Raw genomic sequence first — 20372 nt, 5'->3', positions numbered from 1 at the left:
TGTCTGTTTATGATGATGTGTTCTGGGTTCAATTCTTTACAACTGTGAGGAGACTTCTGTAATCACTAAAGATATTTCCAATATATTACATGGTTTGTGTGCCATTTTTGTTTGTTAATCAGACTGCTGTTGGTCAGATGTAAGAGACATGTAACAAATAATGATTTGTCAATCATTCAAGGTTTTACCCTTAATCTGGGTTATGTTTTTATAATATGATGTGTTTCACATGTACTATATACTGTATGACCAAAGCTTTGTGGCCACCTCACCATCACACCTGTCCTTTGTCCTTGTTAAGCATCCTATTCCAGATTGTTCCAACTTTTGCTGGTATAATAAGCTTTATTCTTCTTAAAAACGGCTTTTCACTAGATTTCACCATGGCTGTGGCGATCATTCAGATGTTGGGATGGTGAGTATATGTGGTTTGCAGCCGGTGTTGAGGTCAGGATTCTGTGCATTGGCATGCTGGAACAGGTCTGGAATTTTAGTAGCATGGAATGGAAATTGTTTAGCTACAGCATACAATGAAATCCTATACATTTGTGTGCTTCCAATGTTGTGACAAATCATATTCACAGATGTCTAACTCCAAATATCTGGGCTGCTCACTGCAATTATAACAATTACCCCTGTTTTTATTTCATGTTGTCATAGTTGCCAGATATATTTAAATAGAAACATCTAGAAAGCTAGACAACTAGCTTTAAACACAAGCAATTAAGCTGATAGTTTGAAAAATAATTTGACTTAACACTCATCTGCTACACTTTCAGCTCACTGGTGCTTGTAATTAAGGTCATTTAATAATAGCCTCAATTAGTATTATTAAACATTATTACAAAAAAAGCCCTTTATACCTTAACCCTTAAATTAAAATACTGTCACTAAAAATAGTGACAGTTAGTCTCAGGCCTTAACACCAATGTGCGAAATTTCCATATTATATTCTGACTACTGGCCATTGCTTGAATATTGTAAAGGACTTTAAATATTAACCTGGCCTTTCTAATATATCAACATAATACTATCATTTAAATAATCTTAATGAAAGTCCTTCGCTTTGTGTCCAATAAACCAAATTCTACCGAATCCAATGATTTTTCCATATGTTTTGCATTTTCATGCTGCTGTTGTATTGTACTTGTGCACTGACAATATAGCGATTTGATATGCACAAGATGGTTCATGTTGAGTGCATGCTGTGCTAAAAGACGATTTGAATGCACATGATCATACAAGAGGAATTATTATTGCTTCCATAGATGAATTTTAGAAGCCTCTTTGATGAATCTAGGTAGAGACCAGCCATAAATCGAATTGAAATCTAAATTGATTCCATCTCAAATCAAATTGTCAGTCAATCTCAAAAGCAAACACTACTTTAGGATTAATTAAGTGAAATACAGTGTGAGTCTTCCGTATACCTCTGCACTTTACAGTATATTTTAACATGAGGTCAAAGGAGCATCAATAACATGCTTGTATGTATGGTATGTATAGGTAAAGATATGTAGCAAGCTTCCCTGTAGTCATTGTGTTATTAAAACCATACCAAATAATTAGCACAAAATTTTTTGTACGTGGCCAGAAAGGTTTTATAATATTATCAAATATATTTAAAACATTTTTTAATTAATAACTACTAAACAATTAACTGCTTTATTTTGTAGTTTAATTCACTGTTGTCTATGATCATTTCGAATAAGTCTGTGAAACGTATTGTGTAGTATGAGGTAAGTCCTGGCATACAATTTGATTATTTTACACTGTCAATATAACTGAATTTGGAGTAAATAAAAATAATTCGATTCAGCTGCTCTCTATACAGAAACAATAGATGGATTTGAATTGCCACAACGAATTTTCAAGAAATCTGTTCTAATCCAACAAATAATGTGCGCACAAAAGTGTGTTAGCTTACGCAAATCCCGAAATGTCTGCTTTTCTACCAAAACATTTTTATTGCTTCTTATGATCAGGCTTCCTGGATTTCCTCATTCAGCCTTTTTACCAATTCTAAGTTCTTCCCTTTCACTTACACTTGATATGTATTGTATTACTGTTTCGAAATGGATCATGGATTTCATTTATTAGACCCAGCATCCAAGAGGAATTCCTAAACACAGGACAAGCCTAATTAATCCCAATGCTCCATAGCAGTGTCTAAGTCGGGTTGTTTCAACAAGCCACTGAGATGATTAGCAGGAAGAAATTTACAGCTACTATCACTGAAGTAGATTAACTCACTGATGAGAAAATGAAGCAGCTCCAAAAGGAGAAGCTCCTGTTGTGCAAACTGCCATAGCTTTCAAACTCTCCTCTGCCTCCTCGGCTCTTTCCATGAGGTAATCCTTGGCTGTGAAACATGCTATGAGTTAATAGTTCTTCTAACAGCCTAGAAAGAAGAAAATCTTATATTGCGCTTTAGAAGTAGTGTTGTATGCATGTCGGAAAACATTTGCATGTGACTTCCTCTGGTTTGCCTTAAGGACTGCACCAGCCATTTATATAATTACAGATTTTAAACACTGTGATCTATAAGAACAGGATGTGTATGTAAAGAAATTACATTGTTTCTTAAAAAATAAGTGGTAGAGTGATTGACGTTTTATTTTTAGTTAAAACCAGCACACTGATGAATGCAATATAATCAATTGCTTGCTTCTGAAGATTGAAAATTTTGATTTATTCATTTGTTTAATAGCAGTACTTTTGACAACAGACCCTCCTGCATTGATCATACGGTATTAAAATAAATACAAAACGCTCATATTTATACATACAGTACTGTATGGACAAAGGTTTGTGAGTGCCTGGAACATCCCATTCCACATCCCCATTTGCTCTTTTAATAACCTCCACTATTCCTGGAAAATGTTCTACTAAATTTTGGAGCATGCTTGTGGAGATTCCAGTTCATCCTGAGGGAGTTCAATAGGGTTGAGCTCAGATATCTACAGCAGTCTATTCAAAATCCTACACTCCATTCCAACCCAAGTAAACCATATCTTTATGGAGCTGGCTTTGTAGACAGGGACATTGTCATGCTGGAACAAGTTTGGGTCTCCTAGTTCATGGTGATGAAATTGTAATGCTACCACATCCAAAGACATTCTATACAGTTGGGAAAAGAAAGAACCACATATGGCTGGAAAAGTCATGTGCCAATACATTTGTTCATACAGTGGTTTTATATATATATATATATATATATATATATATATATATATATATATATATATATATATATATATATATATATATATATTTTTTTTTTTTTTTTCCTTTACAGTTTTTACAATTTTTTCTTATATTTAGTGTTTTGTAACATTTGTAATGCTGCTTTTTTAAACTTTAATGACAGGAAAACTTGGCTGATGATAAGGAACAGCTGTTTCTACTACAATGGGCATTCCACAATATGAACTGCATCTATAAACAAATTAAATATATTTTGTGTTTTTCTTTAATAAATCAGAAAATAAAAGTAACTGGCAAACATCTGTGTGTACAAGAGGAATAAATCACTTCTAGACGATTCATTTTTGGAACCCGATCCCAATTTGTGTTCATTGCATTATGTTGATTTTGTTTTGTTTTTTAAAGCAAACATCATGTTTTATAACGTATGCTACACTATGGCATCATATTTTCCCATTAACTTGAAGGTGATGACATTTAAAATTAGCTTAAATATTTACTCATAATGTTTGTATCTCTGTGTCTTTTATATCTCTTGGCAAAATGTGGTAACAGTTCAGTGGTAACTTTTAGTACTATCAGCATAAACATAGTTATTAGACATAGAACAATAGTTAGAATTGACTTGTTCTAACTATATAATAATATATAGTTATATTATTTTAAAATCACTGACTCTCCACTTTCCCCTGACATTGGAATGTTGCAGTTTGAGGTTTGCCACCATTCTCAGGTCACAAACACATCTCTCCGAAAGTTCTTCAAAAGCCAAGCATCACTAAAAAAGCAGTCATGACTGCTGTCCTGGTCTCACACCTTTTATTCAGAACTTTCTATTGAAAACCAGATATGCATGAGTGAAATATAACCCAACTGCCCTTTTTGTTCTAAATTATTGACCGACTTGGAGAGATACCCAAAGGAATGTACATCTATTCTATAGAGATTTTCATGCCTTTGAACTAAACCTAAGCCATCGAATTGTGGAGCTTCTTTTTACCATATATCAGTTCAAATATAGATAAATCCAGCCTCCTTTAAAACTCTTGTGAGGTATACTACACTGTTAAATCTCCTCAGGTTTACAGTTTATGTGCGTCTCACTCCACAGACATGGTTTCATAATTGTTGTCTCTGATGAGTTTATTTAGCAGTTGTGAAAGGAGTCTCCTGTGGAACAGTCAGAGATAAAACCACAAGTTTGTTCTTTCAGATATAAGATTTTCAGCGCAAAAGAGTGTGTGCTTTGTGGTTCCTAATAAACGCATGACACCATAGTGTTACTGCATCATCAAATACAATATCCTATCATGTGCTTTGATGCAAATACAGTAAGACATGACCTGCAAACACAGAATTTCGGTGTAGGGTTGGATATTTGTATGCTCCTTGTTTTCTTTTAATTCTAGTGAAAATCAATAGCAAACAATTGCTATTTTACATAATTACATTTTCTTTTTATTATTTTCCAATTCCATTTAACAGTGTGGAATACCTGTGAGTTCCTGTAAAAGTTTTTATATTGTAGCAGCTATAAACAGTCATTCCTTTACCAATGTCATTCTGCAGTTTTCTGGAAAAAATGTTCCTTTTTAATTTTTTTATTTAAATGTATTCTTCAGAGAATTTGTTTGATGTAAAAAAAAATAATACATACTTCTGTTTCTAGTTGTCTCTTGAGCCACTGTTTTTTTTTTTTTTGGTAATCGATCCTGATCGAAAGCAGCACGACACTGTTTTATATTTTCAGTAGTTTTATTGAAAAATGCCTCCTCTGTTTCAGAAATAAATAAGAAAAATAAGGCTATGGAATTCACAATTTGCAGTTACAAACATCAAGCAGCAATACTATATCCATAGTCTTGCACACAAATGCCAACTGCGTTTGATACTGATAACACAACAATAAGAACAACTATATTCTGATTAAAAGAAAAAAAAGGAATAAGGAAAAAAAATAAAAGAAACAAATAAACTTCCTAAATATACATGACAGACATGCAATTCCACTTTTGGTAAAACATTTGCTAAAAAAAACGAAACTGATAAATATTCAGGATAATGCGATGGAGGCCATGTGTTACTGTGGATGATGATGTTTACGCTGATGATGATGATGATGATGATGATGATGATGATGATAAAACCCATTTTTGGGTTATGAAGGCAGATAACTTGAATGACTGACGTGTGGGTTTGTATGCTTGCTGTGTTCTACGATCATGACGGCAGGAAGTAGAACGTGTAACTGTTTTTCGCCAGCAATTCTAGTACATGCTGTGATTTAGCATAACGGAGCAGACAATTTACAAGCGCATAAGGGGAGTAGTTAAAGGGAAAAATGCAAAGAGAGCTCTTGTCATATCAAGTTCACAGACCTTATTGGTGGCATATGTGAAAGCAACTTTGAATGGCAAAATAAAACTTTACATTTTATGGAAAGAACATATATTTTTTATGATGTCGTCCATTTGAATTGTCTTCGGGACAGCGATCTCTTGCGTCGCACGCTGGGTGAAAGCTCAAAGTCTTCTTCAGGTATTTGGAATTCATGGGGCTCGGGATCGCGAGAAACCGCTTCTGCTTGGAAATATCATTTTGCCCAGTTGAGCAATATGTAATGGTACACTTCAAGTCAACAAGAGCATTGTGTTGTAATGCTATAGCCATGAAACTAAAATCGGAGCAAAAATAAGGGTTGGAAAAATAAAGGACAATTGGGACTGATCGAGAAAACAATAAAATGGGGTCATTTTTCAATTTTTTTCCGCTCATGTTTGATGAGACGTAGAAATGGGAGCAATGAAGTCATGGGAATATTTTCAACATCAAGTATAATGGAAGATTTAAGTGTGTGACATGAGACATGGTAACACAGCTGAGGAGGTGGATAAGGAATATCAGTTTAAAGCTTAATGACAGAGAAGGAGACTTTCTTTGTTACCAAGTACACAAATATCTTTCTTTTAAAAATTAACACCTCCAGGGTCACGTTTTAAAAAAGGCACGGGGTATAAATCGGCCCTGAGCAAAGTCAAAGAGTATATGACGTATGGCACATCATCATTTTAAAATAAAATAAAATAACATTTAATAAAGAGGCAATCATATTGGCATTCAGCGAACAGCAGAATACAAGGCACAAGCTGGTGTTAAAATGAATTTTTAGTAAATTTGGGGTAATTTACAAGGCACAATTAGTTTATTTACAGATTTTTTCTTTTTTTTAAAGGAAAAAAACAAAAAGAGTTAGGCTAATCGATAGAATCGGTAGTCTTGGCTATAAATCCTCTGGGTTAGTAGGTGTTGGTGGTGTTGATTTTGTGTGATTTTGGATCATGCTCCTCCACCCGCCTGTTTGCCGTTCGGCTTCAAGATTGTAAACAGGCCACTGCATTGCTGCCATCACCCGTTGTGTTGGTGGTTAAAGTTGCGGCAAACTCTTGTTAGTACCAGTCCGTTATTTATTACTGTTGTGTGTGTTTGTAGCTTTATATTGCTTTCTATAGTGTTCATTAATCGTTTTCTTGGTGATTATCCTCATAGGACAAAGCTCAATCAGGACTCACTCATGATTTCAGAGTGAAAGCAGCACAGACGCTTTAGAATGCTTACGAACCTGGAACAGGTCAGAGAGCGGGTTAGAGTTATGAAACTACATCAGCAGGGTGTTGTATACATACGTGATGCTAAACCTCAGATCTAAATTAACTGCAAGGTAGCTTATCATGCACTATGCTAATTGCTAGCTATGCATGCAACTGGCTAATACAGGCATTATTAGTGGTGCTTTGTAATGTTATGCAGCAGGTTATGTTGTGAGAAAAATTTACGTACCTCTGTACTGTTGGCCGTTATATGGGATTCCCACACACTGAGAGGAATCGCAGTAGCCTGGAGGGCCTGGTGGTCCTCGAGCCCCTGCAATACCGTTACGACCAGGTGGACCACGAGCACCTTGGGAACCGGTGGGGCCTGGAGGTCCTTGTCTAGATTCACCTGGTGATCCTGATTCAGAATCAAGTAAAGCAATCTTATTTAGTTACTTATTTTTATGTAATATTTTTATCTAACCATTCGATTTTTAGCTCAGAAGCCGAGCAAAAATAATAAAGATAAAGAAAAACAGTGATGAAAAAAGAATCATTCAGAGGTTTTAACAATATTGTTTTATGATATTTAGATCAAAGTCAAACACAACACAGTATCTGCTGTTCAGTAACAAATAATCCAGCTGTTTTTTTCTTCATTAAACTGCTAGCATGTTTTCCTTAAAAAATGTGAATATTGTTTTGATGAACTTGTAAATGGTATTTCATATTTTGTCGACTTACAGTTCGTACAGTTCATACACATGATTATGTATAAGACTGTTTAAAAAGAAAAACTCATGTCTGAGATGGAAAGAGTTATGCTAGAATATGTCATCAGGTTACTATTATATGAGTGTAATAAGAACATGAACAGAACTGCAACACGCTTGGGATGGAAAATTATTCTGCTCAGCATTAGGACAATGAGAACCTTATTGTTTTAAAAGGCTTAGTTAAAAACTCGCACAGGGACGCACTCACTTTCGTTCGAATACCATTATGAAATTAAACCAAACTGAAATGAGAGAGACTGGTGACATCTATACTGACAGCTATTTAAAAGGAATGGATCAGGCCTGTGGTTTTGTGTGCATTTAAACATAAAAAGTCTTACCAGGTGGTCCAGGCGGGCCTCGTTGTCCTCTCTCTCCAATTCCCGGACTTCCTCTGTCACCCTTCTCGCCAGCTGGACCTGAATTCGATCATATTAATATACAGCATTGTGAGAACCGAGAGAAACCCCAGGAGCGATAAATGCATGTGGATGGATAGAGCGCATTGATCCAGAATTCCTGGAATGACATCAAGGGGGAGTCTGATAGAAAATGCAGGATACAAAAAGTATCAATATCTCTGTCCAAGCTAAGAGCTAGGCATGTGCTTTTGCTGCAACAGTACTTTTGATCCAACTGAAAGAAAGTGACAGCAGTTTTGGGGTTTATTTGATTCTTTGAGTGCTCACATAAGCTCCTGATGACATGGACATTGGCACAGAAATATAGAGAGGTAAGATAATAAAAATGATGCTCTTTTGTACTCCAGAACACTCCTCAAAAAACTGTGGATTGTAGGGATTTGTGAAGATAGGATGAAGTCTTTTTGGGGTGAAGCAGTGTTAAAACAATTAAGGAAAGAACTGCCCTACTATATATTCATCCAAATTTGTCTCAAATCAAGAGGCTGTTAGTTTTTCAATAACAGCAGATCTGATAGCAGCTTTTAACTGTAAATCAAATGATGAGTTTATATTTACAAACTCTTTTTATGCTGTAGGTTTCTGTAGTAACATCATATTACCAGAGACTTGTTTTTAAAATAAACAGATTCATGGTCATTTAACCTGAATTTTTGTATTAGTGAATAAGCCTCCCACCATGGCAACATCTTTAGGACAGAGGCAACTTGGTAATATTGTATAACTTTGGTGTAACTGTAACAGTTATAAATGACTTGTAAGATTTGTAATGATGACATGTTTAAGGAAAATAATCCACATTTTGATGCTAACACAGTATTACAACAGTGATGCAGTCATTTGCTGATTATTTTTCTATAACAGAACACCCCAACCTTACTTCCTACCTCTATTTGAAGACACTTAAACATTTATTTTTTCATTTTTTGCCAATAATCCCTCAGATGTTCAAATGTTCTCACCGTTGTCCAACCATTTCATTAAAGTCTAGACAGATTTATTTGTAATATCTCACAATTCAGTTTAGATAAATTGGCCCTGTTGTTCATGTCAGGACTGAAACACACCTCTTTCTCCCTGCTGTCCAGGCTGTCCTGGCCTTCCTGGAAAACCATTTTGTCCAATCCGGCCAGGTTCTCCACGAGGCCCTTGAATACCAGGTGACCCAGGAGGGCCTGCAGGTCCAGGGCTGTTACTGCGCATGTCACTGGGGATCTGGTTCAGCAAGTCATTGACTCGGCTCATCTGACCTTGAAGTAAAACAATTACATATTAACGCTCATTAAAACGCAATTGACTGAATGCACTTTGCACACAATTTTTTTTTATAAATTGCTGTAAAGAAAACGTTCACTCAAAATACCACTTACTGTTGACTAAATGTTCACAGACTTGTCTGGCAATGGAACGCATCATCCCTTGAGAGGCGAGGTCACCCTAAAAGACATAACAGCAGAATTCCTAATTGCATATTTACTTGAAAAAATAAACTTTTCAAATGGAAAAACAGAACCAACTACAAATATAAAATGTAAATCAAGGCCATCACTCACTCTCTCCCCCTTGTCTCCCTTCATTCCAATGTGTCCCTGTGAAAAAAAGCATATTCTTACTTTACATACGCCACCACATCTGAAAACCCAAATCCCACTTGCCCTTAAATCCCCTCTACCACAAAGTTTCACAACGTTAAAATAACCCTAAATTAGTTTATCGCAAGCTGGAAAATCTCTCCGACTGTTATTTGGATGTCACTGAGCAGGTTTTGATGAATGCCCGAGGGCTGCTGTCGGTCTTTGGGTAAAGCGGGTAAAAGTGAGACGCCATTTCGTTGTATTACAAATAGCCCTCTGACAGCATAATATTAAGCTCTTCTGGAATGTGACTGATTTTTTATCATTGCTTGTCTCATTGATAGATGTCTCTCAAAGAAAACTGTAATATCTAGCTTTCGTGTCCACCTGTATTATAACATACCATGTGCTCTCTCATTTCTTCTTTACAAAAAAAGAAACACAGTGTTTAAATGTATGGTCTAGTGAGTATTTACTTACAGGAATACCGTTTTCACCAGTCTTGCCAGGTTTTCCAGTTGGACCAGGCATTCCAGGAGATCCAGGTGCTCCCTGCACAAAAATAGCATCAGCATCAAAATCAATATTTCACAGAGACTCAAAAGGGAGCCAATTCAACTATTCATTTTCAGCAAAACACAGAATGCCAAGACAGGAGTGTTTCTCGATGAAATCCTTATTATTTAAACACACCATTGGTCCCTGAGGGCCTCTGGGTCCAGCTGATCCTTCTTTTCCTGGAGGTCCCTGTATTACACACAGACACACAAGAAGAAATAAAATCAGTTCCAGATTTCCACAGTACAGTACAGAAAGATCTACTTATACACAGTAATGCACTGCACCCAGATGGGCAGCAGAACTCACCCTTACTCCAGCGATTCCCATAGGACCGACAGGACCAGCTGGTCCAGGTAGACCCTGAGACAGACATAAACATGTTAACATGCTTGAACACACTCTTGCCAGTGAACACACCTCCCTCTAACAAAGCTATTTAAACCATTATAAAACACGGTTTGCCTTTTTTTTATTATTTCTGAATTTCTGACTTGCTTCAAATAACTTCAGCAGTTTACTCCTCACCCATCCCCATTTCTCCCCTTCTCATCAATCTCAGCTCGCCTTTGATGCTTGGTCGAAAGATTTAAAGGGTTCTGCCATAACCGTTTTAATGGCCTTTAAAAATCTGGCTGCAAGTTATTAAATGCATGTCGCTATAGCATCTGCATCCAACAAGTTCACCTGTCAGCACCCATCATCACTTTATTTTCAATGTGCAGATACAAGTACAAATTCTCTCTCTCTCTCTCTCTCTCTCTCTCTCTCTCTCTCTCTCTCTATTTTTAAAGTGCAGGTATGAGGTAGTATGTAAAGATTAATTAATTGCAAAGGACATGGTGTGCAGCACATAGAAATTAGATAAAATGACTATAAGTGACTATACAGAGGTCACGTAGTAATTATACAGTTTGTTCACTATGCTACAAACTGTCAAAACTTTCTAGAAAGATGTTCACTAATCATTACTCATATATAACAGTGGTGGACGAAGTACACAAACCATGTACATGAGTTAAAGTGGAGATACGCTAGGACTATTGGTTAGTTAGAAAGCTAGATAATTTAAATATACTCCAGTAAAAGTGCTCTATTTAAACTTAAATAAAAGTACATGTATGTTCGTACTAATTAGATACCACTAAGCGGCAAACAAAACAAGTTAAAAACAGAGCACTGCTATACCTCTGTGCTCTCTGATTGGTGGCTTGCTGCATGCTTGACCAGTCACATTTTTATCCATTCATAAATAAAAAGGAACGACTAATTTCACAAAATGTAGTTGAGTAAAAAGTAAAATATTTGAAATGTAGTGAAGTTAAAGTCACACCAAATGGAAATACAGTACAAATGTTTTGCTTCAAGTTGTTTTTCTTTTGCAAGACATTGCCTATTCTAAGCATTAATTTAATGCTTTATAATGTATATACATAGAGAGTATAACGTCTTACTAATAGGAATACACTTACTTATAATAAGAGTATTAAAAATAATTTCATTGTTTTGGATGAGTTTCATCTGTGCCCTTAAATCTCATTGCTATTCTGTGGCATTCAACAACATGGACAATGATGAAACAACAAGGTAACATGGATGCCCAATTAACACCCAACGAATGTATCCAGTGTCAAGTGAATGTGCATTGCATTTTACATTTACTGCAAATAACATGCACCATTATCCAGAGTAACATACAAAAGTGGCATTAAAGCATGGCATCATGTCATGCCAAAAAATCTCCAGCTGCTTACATATTGCTAACTCCTAGCTAACTTGCTGTAATGCTTTTGCTTGCTCCAAACATTCAGGATGGCTTTAAAGCATTAAAATAAATATTTTAATAGGCAATTTATGCTTTACAGTTAAAATCTTATAGCATGATCTATGTCTGTGTGAGTAACCTCTCTGCTAGCTTATAAGCCAATATGGAGTCCTTCCAAAGTAGTAGCATGAGCTATACAGTGTTCTTTTTCTTTGTTTTTTTTTTTTTTTTTTAAAGCATAAAAAGCCAAAAGATAATCTTACTTTCTGCCCTGGTAGTCCAGCATCACCAGGATCTCCTTTCGGTCCTGGACGCCCCTAAAGAAAAAAAGCAGAAGATAGGGTAGGTGAGTGGAGGAGGTTATGTACTTGTCATTCTACTGGTAATCGGACACATAAATCCAGCAAATCAATAACGTCTGCCTAAAAAAGGGAAGGAAGAGAGTCTGTGGCTGAGAGCAGGGAGGAAAGGGGCTGAAGTCAGATTTATGTTGATGCATTAAGTATAAGGTGTTTTAAAGGGTGTCGTGTATCCAGCGTGAGGTCAACAGACTTGGAGGAACGCACAACTCAGAACCGTAGTTACAGTGCAAATTTCACTCAGGAGAAAATTAATGGTCAGAGTAATCCTTCAGTTCAGGGGTCTGAGAGATTTACAACTCACTACCGAGAACAGGGCTGAGAGCAAAGACAATGGACGAGGGAAGTAGTTAAAGCAAGGAGAAAAAAAACAGAAGGATGGATCACTTACAGCTTCTCCTGGAATGGAGAGCCCACTGGGGCCCTGAGGTCCTGGAAGACCCATTGGGCCTTGTGGACCCATATCTCCACGAGGTCCAACTGGACCCTACAGTAACACATACACATAGGAAAAAATTACTTAATAACCAGTCCCAAGTTTTCCACCTTTGAAAAAAGAAATGGATGGACAGGAGGAACTTAATATGATACTTACGACAGGTCCATTTTCTCCTCTTTCACCTCGGGGACCTTTGCTACCAGGTGCTCCCTGGAAAAGTCAGAGTTACAGATAGTAAAGATCCTGTGATCTGCTCACATAACTGTTTATTTCTATCCAAATGATGCACTTGGCCTGCCCATGCTAGCATAGCTATTAGGCATGGCTTGTTCTTTATTATTCTAACTTTTTTATAAATGTGAATAAGTTGTCAGGTAGTTCATCAAACAACAAAAATACACTCCTGCATGTTTTAGATATACATACAATATCCACTCATTAAAGTTATAGATGATTTCCCTGTATTCAATGTACAGTCAACATAGTAGGTAAACACAGCTTTCTTTGTTTTCTATTGTATTTAGAAAGGTGAACGAGGAAAGCTTCCATCTACAAGTTTAGCATGATGCAAACAGTACTGTGTTAAAGAAAAATAAATATATACAAATCAAACTGGTACTATATCATATAAAGCATCAAATTCTGCATTTAAAGCCTTCAGCCAGATCTTCTTCCTGAATATGCTAACTGTGGAATGACACCAAGACAGTAAGTGCTGAGGTAGTGATTCTAGCATTATGGCTGCTGTCCAGGTTTTTTTTTTATATAGATAGCAGTGTGCCAGACGATGTAAGAAAACTGCATAACAAAGTCTGATAAACAAAGCAGTCTGAGGCAAAAGTTTAAACGATTTAACATGTGCTTTTGTCCAAAGCTGACTTTGAGACTTTAAGCTTCCCGTACTTTACCACATTAGCACCAAATCTTCAAAACTAAAAAAGCAAACTTTGAATACCAAACATGCGCTGGCATTTGAAATAAAAGGGGACATTGTGCAAATTGTAGTTTCGGCCAAATTTTCTTTTCATAATGGTTTATGCTGCAGCTCATCACGGATAAAATCCCGAATGAGAAACAGTTCTATGGCCTAGGGCTCCTTCTGTGCTTACTGACAGAGAGCATGTGAAATGGATATGCTGCACGTTAGCTAACTCTGAACTGCACGTTGCAGTAATTCCTACGTAGTTGGACATACCGTCTGCTCCAGGTAATCCTTTTCTCAAAAAAAGCATCTTACCACGGGTCCCTGCGGTCCGGGAGGCCCAGTGCTGTCCGACGTGCATGTGCAGGCGTTAGGAAGAGATGGACACTTGGCCTCGTCTCTCTAGAAAAAGAAGACAGAGTATGTGAGATTAGAGGAGATGAATGAGGCCATTGAGGATTAGAGCAGCAACTGCTCTTCTGCCTCAAGAGTAAATCTTATTCAAAACTCAAATCTAAAAAGAAAAAGGCAGAAGAGGGGAAGAGGATTCTCAAAGAGGAGCTTTCAGCAGAATGAGCAACAGGAACAAACAGGAAAGCAGTCATAACAAATATAAGACTTTTTTCTGTTTAAAGATGGGAGGAAAGTATGATTCTTTGTAATAAAATGAAAAAGAAAAGAAAACAGAGCTACATTTTTTTAGCATTTTAGAGGATTTGGTGAAGACATAGGGAAAAAATTGTATTCCAAAGTTAAGTGTAGGCATTAAAATCCACATTTTCCACTAGAGAAGCACTTGTTCTTGCTGACAGCATTATTTTTAAAGCTGGACTCTATTAAATCCTGAGTGTGATGTGAAGAACACCAGCTTTTCAGCAGGGTGGCACGGCTACGTGATTCATGTGGTGTCGCTGTTTTATGTCGACAAGGGAGATTTTGAACACTTTCGTCCTGTGTGATGGAGAAGCAAGGCATGGTGGTAAAAAAAACAATTAGATGTTCAGGGTAAAAAAGTCAATGTAAATATGGGACAAGCTACAAATTAATGACAATAAGCTGTTTTGAAGCTGCAGCTGAGCCGCTCTTGTCCTTTAACTGCTAATTTTATCCAAAATTTCATGAACCTTTAAAAGCAGCAATTTGCGATTCTTTCTGTTGAGGCTCAGATGGAAACAGAGCAGCGTCTGCTTCTCAGAGATGCTCTTCCTACATGATGGCCCATAATTCTATCTTGCCATAAAGGCTTCCAACATCAAAGCATTTTTTTCTTTGTATTTCCACGCAAACATGTTCGAGGCATAACCTTTTTGATAGATGTTATGCCAAAGCATGAGCTATAACTGTAAAGTACATAGGCAAATATTCTCGAAGGGTGAAAGAGATCATGACTAAAGCCTTTTAATTATTAGTGTTAACATCCACACTCAAACTCGAAAAATAATTGATGACAAAATTGTAGACAACCAGATGTTTCTAACTGGCTAATTATATTGCTGTGTGTTTTTGTTTGTGGCCGCCATGTCAGTTCGTGGCTTTCTGTCGACAAATTAACACACTCAGGTCATTTAATCACAGCGCCATGAAACAAAAAAACAATCAAAGTAACAAACATAAAGACATGTTTTGGAGTTTGTTTTGGTGGCTCTTACCATCGAAGGAAGGTCACAACATCTGTCCCGGCTGGTCCATCCGAGTCTACAGATTATATCGAACATCTGGAGCTGGAACTGTGTATCAAAAAAATTTCATGTTTCGCATCTTTGATCCGAACTTCACATTTAAAGACTTTAAAAACAGAAAAAATGCAACAACAAAATAAAAACCACCAGATAAAAATTAATGACAGACTTTGCAGCTGGAAAATCCATCAGGGGGGGGTTAGGCATTTAACTTTGTTTTTTTTTTGTTTTTTTATATGCACACATTTTTTATATACATGAAATGAAAGAATGAAATGCTGCATGCTCACATGCTAAATATCAGGCAAAATGCTTTACTCACTGTTGCTGATTCCCCTTTGGAACCAATCGATTTGGACATTTTGCCCAGCACCTGATAGCCATCTGTTGATGTATTTCCAGCTTCCTTAATTTCCTTTTCAGCCACCTGCTGGCAGTCCAGGTTCAATTTGACGCTGTTCGGTGAGACCATGATGTGGAGCTAAAAATGAAAAAAAAAAAAAAAAAGAGAATCAGGTAAATACTGGATCATTTATAAGTCATGTGAGGATCAGGACACTGTTCTGTTCTTCTGTGTATCCTGTGGATACAAGGTGTAATTTCTTCATTGCCTTGAAGGGTGGTTGAGTGGTGGTTCAGAAGTTAAGACTCTGGGTTACTGATCATAGGGTCTAGGGTTCAAGCACCAGCACAACCAATCTGCCACTGTTGGGCCCTTGAGCAAGGCACTTAACCCTATCTGCTCCTGAGGTGCTATACCATGGCTGACTCTGCGCTCTGACCCCAACTTCCTGACAAGCTGGGAAATGCAAAAATTAGGTAGCTCGTCTAGGGGAATGATTCTTGCTTCTGTTGTGAAAAGTACCAGGTTCACCTCCTGGGGAAGTGGTAGCTCAGTGGTGAAGGCTCTGGGTTACTGATTAGAAGGTTGGGGGTTCAAGCCCCAGTATAACCAAGCTTGGGACCCTTTAGCAAGGGCCTTAACTCTCTGTAACATGATTGACCCCAGCTTCCTAACATCACTGGGATATGCAGAGAAATAATTTCACTTTGCTGTAATGTACATGTAAGTATAAAGCAACTTTTAGTTTACCTTAATGTTCTTAACTGAACTTAAATAGTTTAGCATTTCATACATTGTCCTAAATTACAAAAAAAAAAGCTTGTATGGGTACAGAATGCAGATGTGATCATACGCAGAACTAGAAGAGAAAATTGTCTAAATTGGAAAATATTTCCAGATGCACCAGATGCGAACAAACAGCTGACGGAAATTAGCAGATTAGGCATTTAAGAGCTTTCTTTTGCATCATGTTTTTGTTTTAAACTGTGGTTATCACTCATAATAAGTGTTGCTGCCTCACAGCTTCCTGGTTTGACCCTTATCTAGGTTACCGTCTGTTTGGAGTTTTTTCATGCTCCAATGACGCTGTGAGTTTCCTCTTTGTGGGTATGCAGATTTCTTCCCATCTCATAGATGCTCCTAACTGGCTACACTAAATTACTTCTAGTGGCAATCCCATCCAGGGTGTATTCCCATTTTTTGCCCGGTGTTTCCAGGATCCCAGAATCTGACCAGGAAAAAGTTTTAACATACTGTATGAGTGAAAGTGGGTGGTCTGTCAAACCGTCAGAAGTCTCACACAATTCATGCCATAGAGTTTTGTTCCACTACAAGTATTAGCATCAGACATGTTCCATAAACAGTCCTCAGCAAATCCAACGTTTACGATGATCGAGTGTAGTCAACAATATTATTCTTGATATCTATCTAGCTTTCCAGTCTTTGCACGCGTCCCACTCAACAGCAACACTCAAAAGCAGCTGTTCCCCACCGCCTCCTTCCTTTGGGAAAAAGCGAAATTCTTAAGATCTTGCCATAAGAAGAGGCTTCTGCTTAAAATCATTGGAAGTGGAAGTTCGAGGTTGACGTGAACATTGTCTGAACGTCACGACACGGTCATGGCTCTGGATTTTCAGACGGTCAACAGGCAAAAAACTCATGCTGTGAGACTTGGAGCCTCCTTTCTTGAGCAGAGGGTAAATAAGGTAAAAAGAAGCAGCAATAAGAAGACAGGAAATGGAGTGGAAAAAGTGCCCTAATAGAACAATATCTGGGAGTCAGTATGTCTAAAACATTATTCAGCAGGCCTTTTATTGTAGAACTCTGGTAGATTTCTACATCCAGCTCTGACCAGACACGACGTATACGACTGTAGTATTATGTCACTCAAGATGCATCTCCAGACTGTAGTATGTGAGTCTAAATAAAAACTTTTCAACAGTATCTTGTTGTGTAATCATGCTATTCTTTTTGGTCGCATTCTAAAGGGCTACCAGAATGAATTTCACTCTTTAAAAACAACTTGTCATAAGATGCATGTATTATTATTTAAACATGTTCTTTTTTCTTTAGTAACAGCTCATACAAAGGCATGTAGACTTTTTTTGGAGAGAGGTTTCCAGTGTCAGTACTTAGAAATAAAGCTTTAAGTATACATTTACCAACATAGGAAAATGTTCAGGGTAAAGGGCTTTGCGGTTTCCTGTTTCTTGGTAACATTATAAGCTGCACTTATTTTGTCTTATTTACTTTAAAAGAGCGAAAATTAGAGAGTACGGTAAGAGGGAACAACTGTATATACTTCAGCTATTATATGTGGTATAAGAAATTGAAATGGCTGTTCCATAACATTAAAGATATTGCTGCAGTATAAAACACTTCAAGATGTGATGAGGAAACATAAACTTTAAGGTTAAACGTTACTATATGATAGATAGATAGATAGATAGATAGATAGATAGATAGATAGATAGATAGATAGATAGATAGATAGATAGATAGATAGATGGATGGATGGATGGATGGATGGATGGATGGATGGATGGATGGATGGATGGATGAAAGGATGGATGGATGGATGGACGGACGGATGGATGGATGGATGGATAGATAGGTTTTAATGGGTCATAAAATGTTTTAATTTTTTCCACGTATAGGGCATATCAACAGTTTTTTTGTTGTTTTCAAGAGAGTCTAAGCATACTGCATAAATATTAATCTAGATTATGTGAAAAGCTACTGGTATCTCAATGAAGAGACACTGGCTCAGGCACTTCAGTCCAGGAAATGAAGCCCAAAGCTGGTATGTACAGTATAAACTTTTGTGGTTTACTTGTAAAGGTATGCTCAAGACCAAAAAATGTTCCTTGTCAAAAGCAATTCTTTAAGTTTATGACAGTTGAGTTCCCAAAAATTCAATCCAAATAAGATATACAAATATACATAAATAAAAAATCTAACATGAGTAAACAATACAGGTTTCATAAGCTACAGTGCTACATGTGCTACAGTCTGAATACAAATGGATTTAACGCCACTTCCACCATAGATATCCAGTTACAGCTGCATCGTATTTCTGTGTTTGAGATGTAGCCCTGGTTATAATATTATAACCTTTAACTGTTCTCTCTTTAAATACAGCCATAAATCAGATTCAAACTTTATCCCTTGCCAACCCTTGTGGCTCGGAAAACTCACATTCTGCACCTTACAGCTCATTTATACAGAAATCCCACGGTAAGATTAATTAAACAACCTATAAGCAGCAATCAACCCTCGAAGAAAATGCACGGGCTTCAGCTAGAATGTCTAAATCATCTGGATTTATCCAGGAATGCTGGATGATTTAACACTGGCAGTCTACAGATAGGCTTTGTGTTTAACTGTGAAAATTAAATCAATGGATTATTTTTCTTTCATGATACAACAGGTGAGAGCTGAAGTACGATATGTAGATGGAATCCTTCATGGAGGAAGTGATAAGCTGCTGGATTTCACTTTAACTACTCAGTGAATATTAGATTTTTTGGGTGGAAGGCAAGCAGTTTCCTAGGGAGTTGTTAGAACACTTTGCATTCAAAAAAGCAACTGCAGTGTGAGAATAACTACAGGAATTCCCTCATCTTGGAATAAGTATAATGAGGGCTGGGACACTGCCAGGATTGAGAGAGAGAATGAGAGTCAAAAATCTGAGGGTGGGTAAAGAGAAAAAAAGAAAGCGAGAAAGGGATAACATTTATGTATGAATCAAAAAGATATGTCATGTGTATTGTGTGGTTTTCTTTTCTAGCCCAATAGACAAGAGACAAAATATCTACGGAGATGGGGAAACAAAAAAAAGTGAGCAAGACAGCTTTCTTCTCCTCCTTCCCATGCCGTTCTGATGTAATTGTTTAAAGGCTAATTTGCTGACCCAATATTCTTCCAACTTCCTTTTCCAGCGCGAAACTCCACCATGTTTTAAAAGCACCAAACAGACTGTAAATTTGAGAAAAAACGCAAGAGCTTAGCAGTCCTCACGATCGTTATATAACGAAATGATTGTAAACGATGTGCCACATCCCCCTTTTCACTCAGTCTGTTTTGAAGCTTGGCAAACAGGATTAAGCACTTTTTCAGAAAGAGTATTAACTTTTGTGTATATATCTATGTGTGTGTGTTGGCAAGCAGCAGCTCTGCAAAAAAAAAAAAGATACATTTTCCACAGTGTTCCCTTTACCTCAAACGTAGTTGAGAAGCCAAGGCATTTGTGCCTGTTGAGTTTTGTAGCTACACCCTGAATGCAGAAAGTCTGCTTTTGGACAATGTCATAATTAAAAGCGCTGTACAAATATAAACGTAATTCATTCTGATGATCTTAAAAGGATGCCCTAAAGATCTTTGCTGCTCAAAATCTCATTACAACCAAGACTTAATCTTGCATTGTTTGCTAATCTTACCTGGAATAGAGCTGAATATTTTTAGCCTAAAACCTGTCACTGTAATCATAAAGACACCCAGAACGAACCTCCTTTCAACAGTCCGTTTAACTTCACCGCATATTGCAATGATTTCTAATCCCACTCTCCAATGTCACCCAGAAAAAGAAGGGTTTTACTTTGAAACGTGTTCCTCTGGCTTGCTCAATAAGGGATCAAAATTTACATCTGGATTTCGGTAAAGCTGCTATTTAATAAGTGCTAGAAACAAAAAAATTGAACTGAATTGAATGATGTGCTTAAGGAAAAAAGAACAAAAT

The 20372-nt window shown here is 37.0% G+C and overlaps 1 protein-coding gene across 1 annotated transcript in view; it reads right to left on the bottom strand.

Moving 5' to 3' along the window:
- Positions 1-4943: 4943 nt before the first annotated feature.
- col12a1b (collagen, type XII, alpha 1b) overlaps positions 4944-20372 on the bottom strand; it is a 75169-nt gene continuing 59740 nt past the window's right edge. Inside the window, 15 exon segments of the mRNA XM_046835739.1 lie at positions 4944-6826; positions 7045-7215; positions 7915-7992; positions 9063-9245; positions 9366-9432; positions 9549-9584; positions 10050-10121; positions 10263-10316; positions 10437-10490; positions 12156-12209; positions 12643-12738; positions 12847-12900; positions 13928-14014; positions 15262-15339; positions 15614-15772. Coding sequence (XP_046691695.1) covers positions 6819-6826; positions 7045-7215; positions 7915-7992; positions 9063-9245; positions 9366-9432; positions 9549-9584; positions 10050-10121; positions 10263-10316; positions 10437-10490; positions 12156-12209; positions 12643-12738; positions 12847-12900; positions 13928-14014; positions 15262-15339; positions 15614-15772 — 1251 coding nt within the window. The 3' untranslated portion in view covers positions 4944-6818.

This window comes from Silurus meridionalis, chromosome 23 (assembly GCF_014805685.1).
Source record: "Silurus meridionalis isolate SWU-2019-XX chromosome 23, ASM1480568v1, whole genome shotgun sequence".
Classification (NCBI taxonomy): Eukaryota; Metazoa; Chordata; class Actinopteri; order Siluriformes; family Siluridae; genus Silurus; species Silurus meridionalis.
This window is presented reverse-complemented; position numbering and strand designations above follow the sequence as displayed.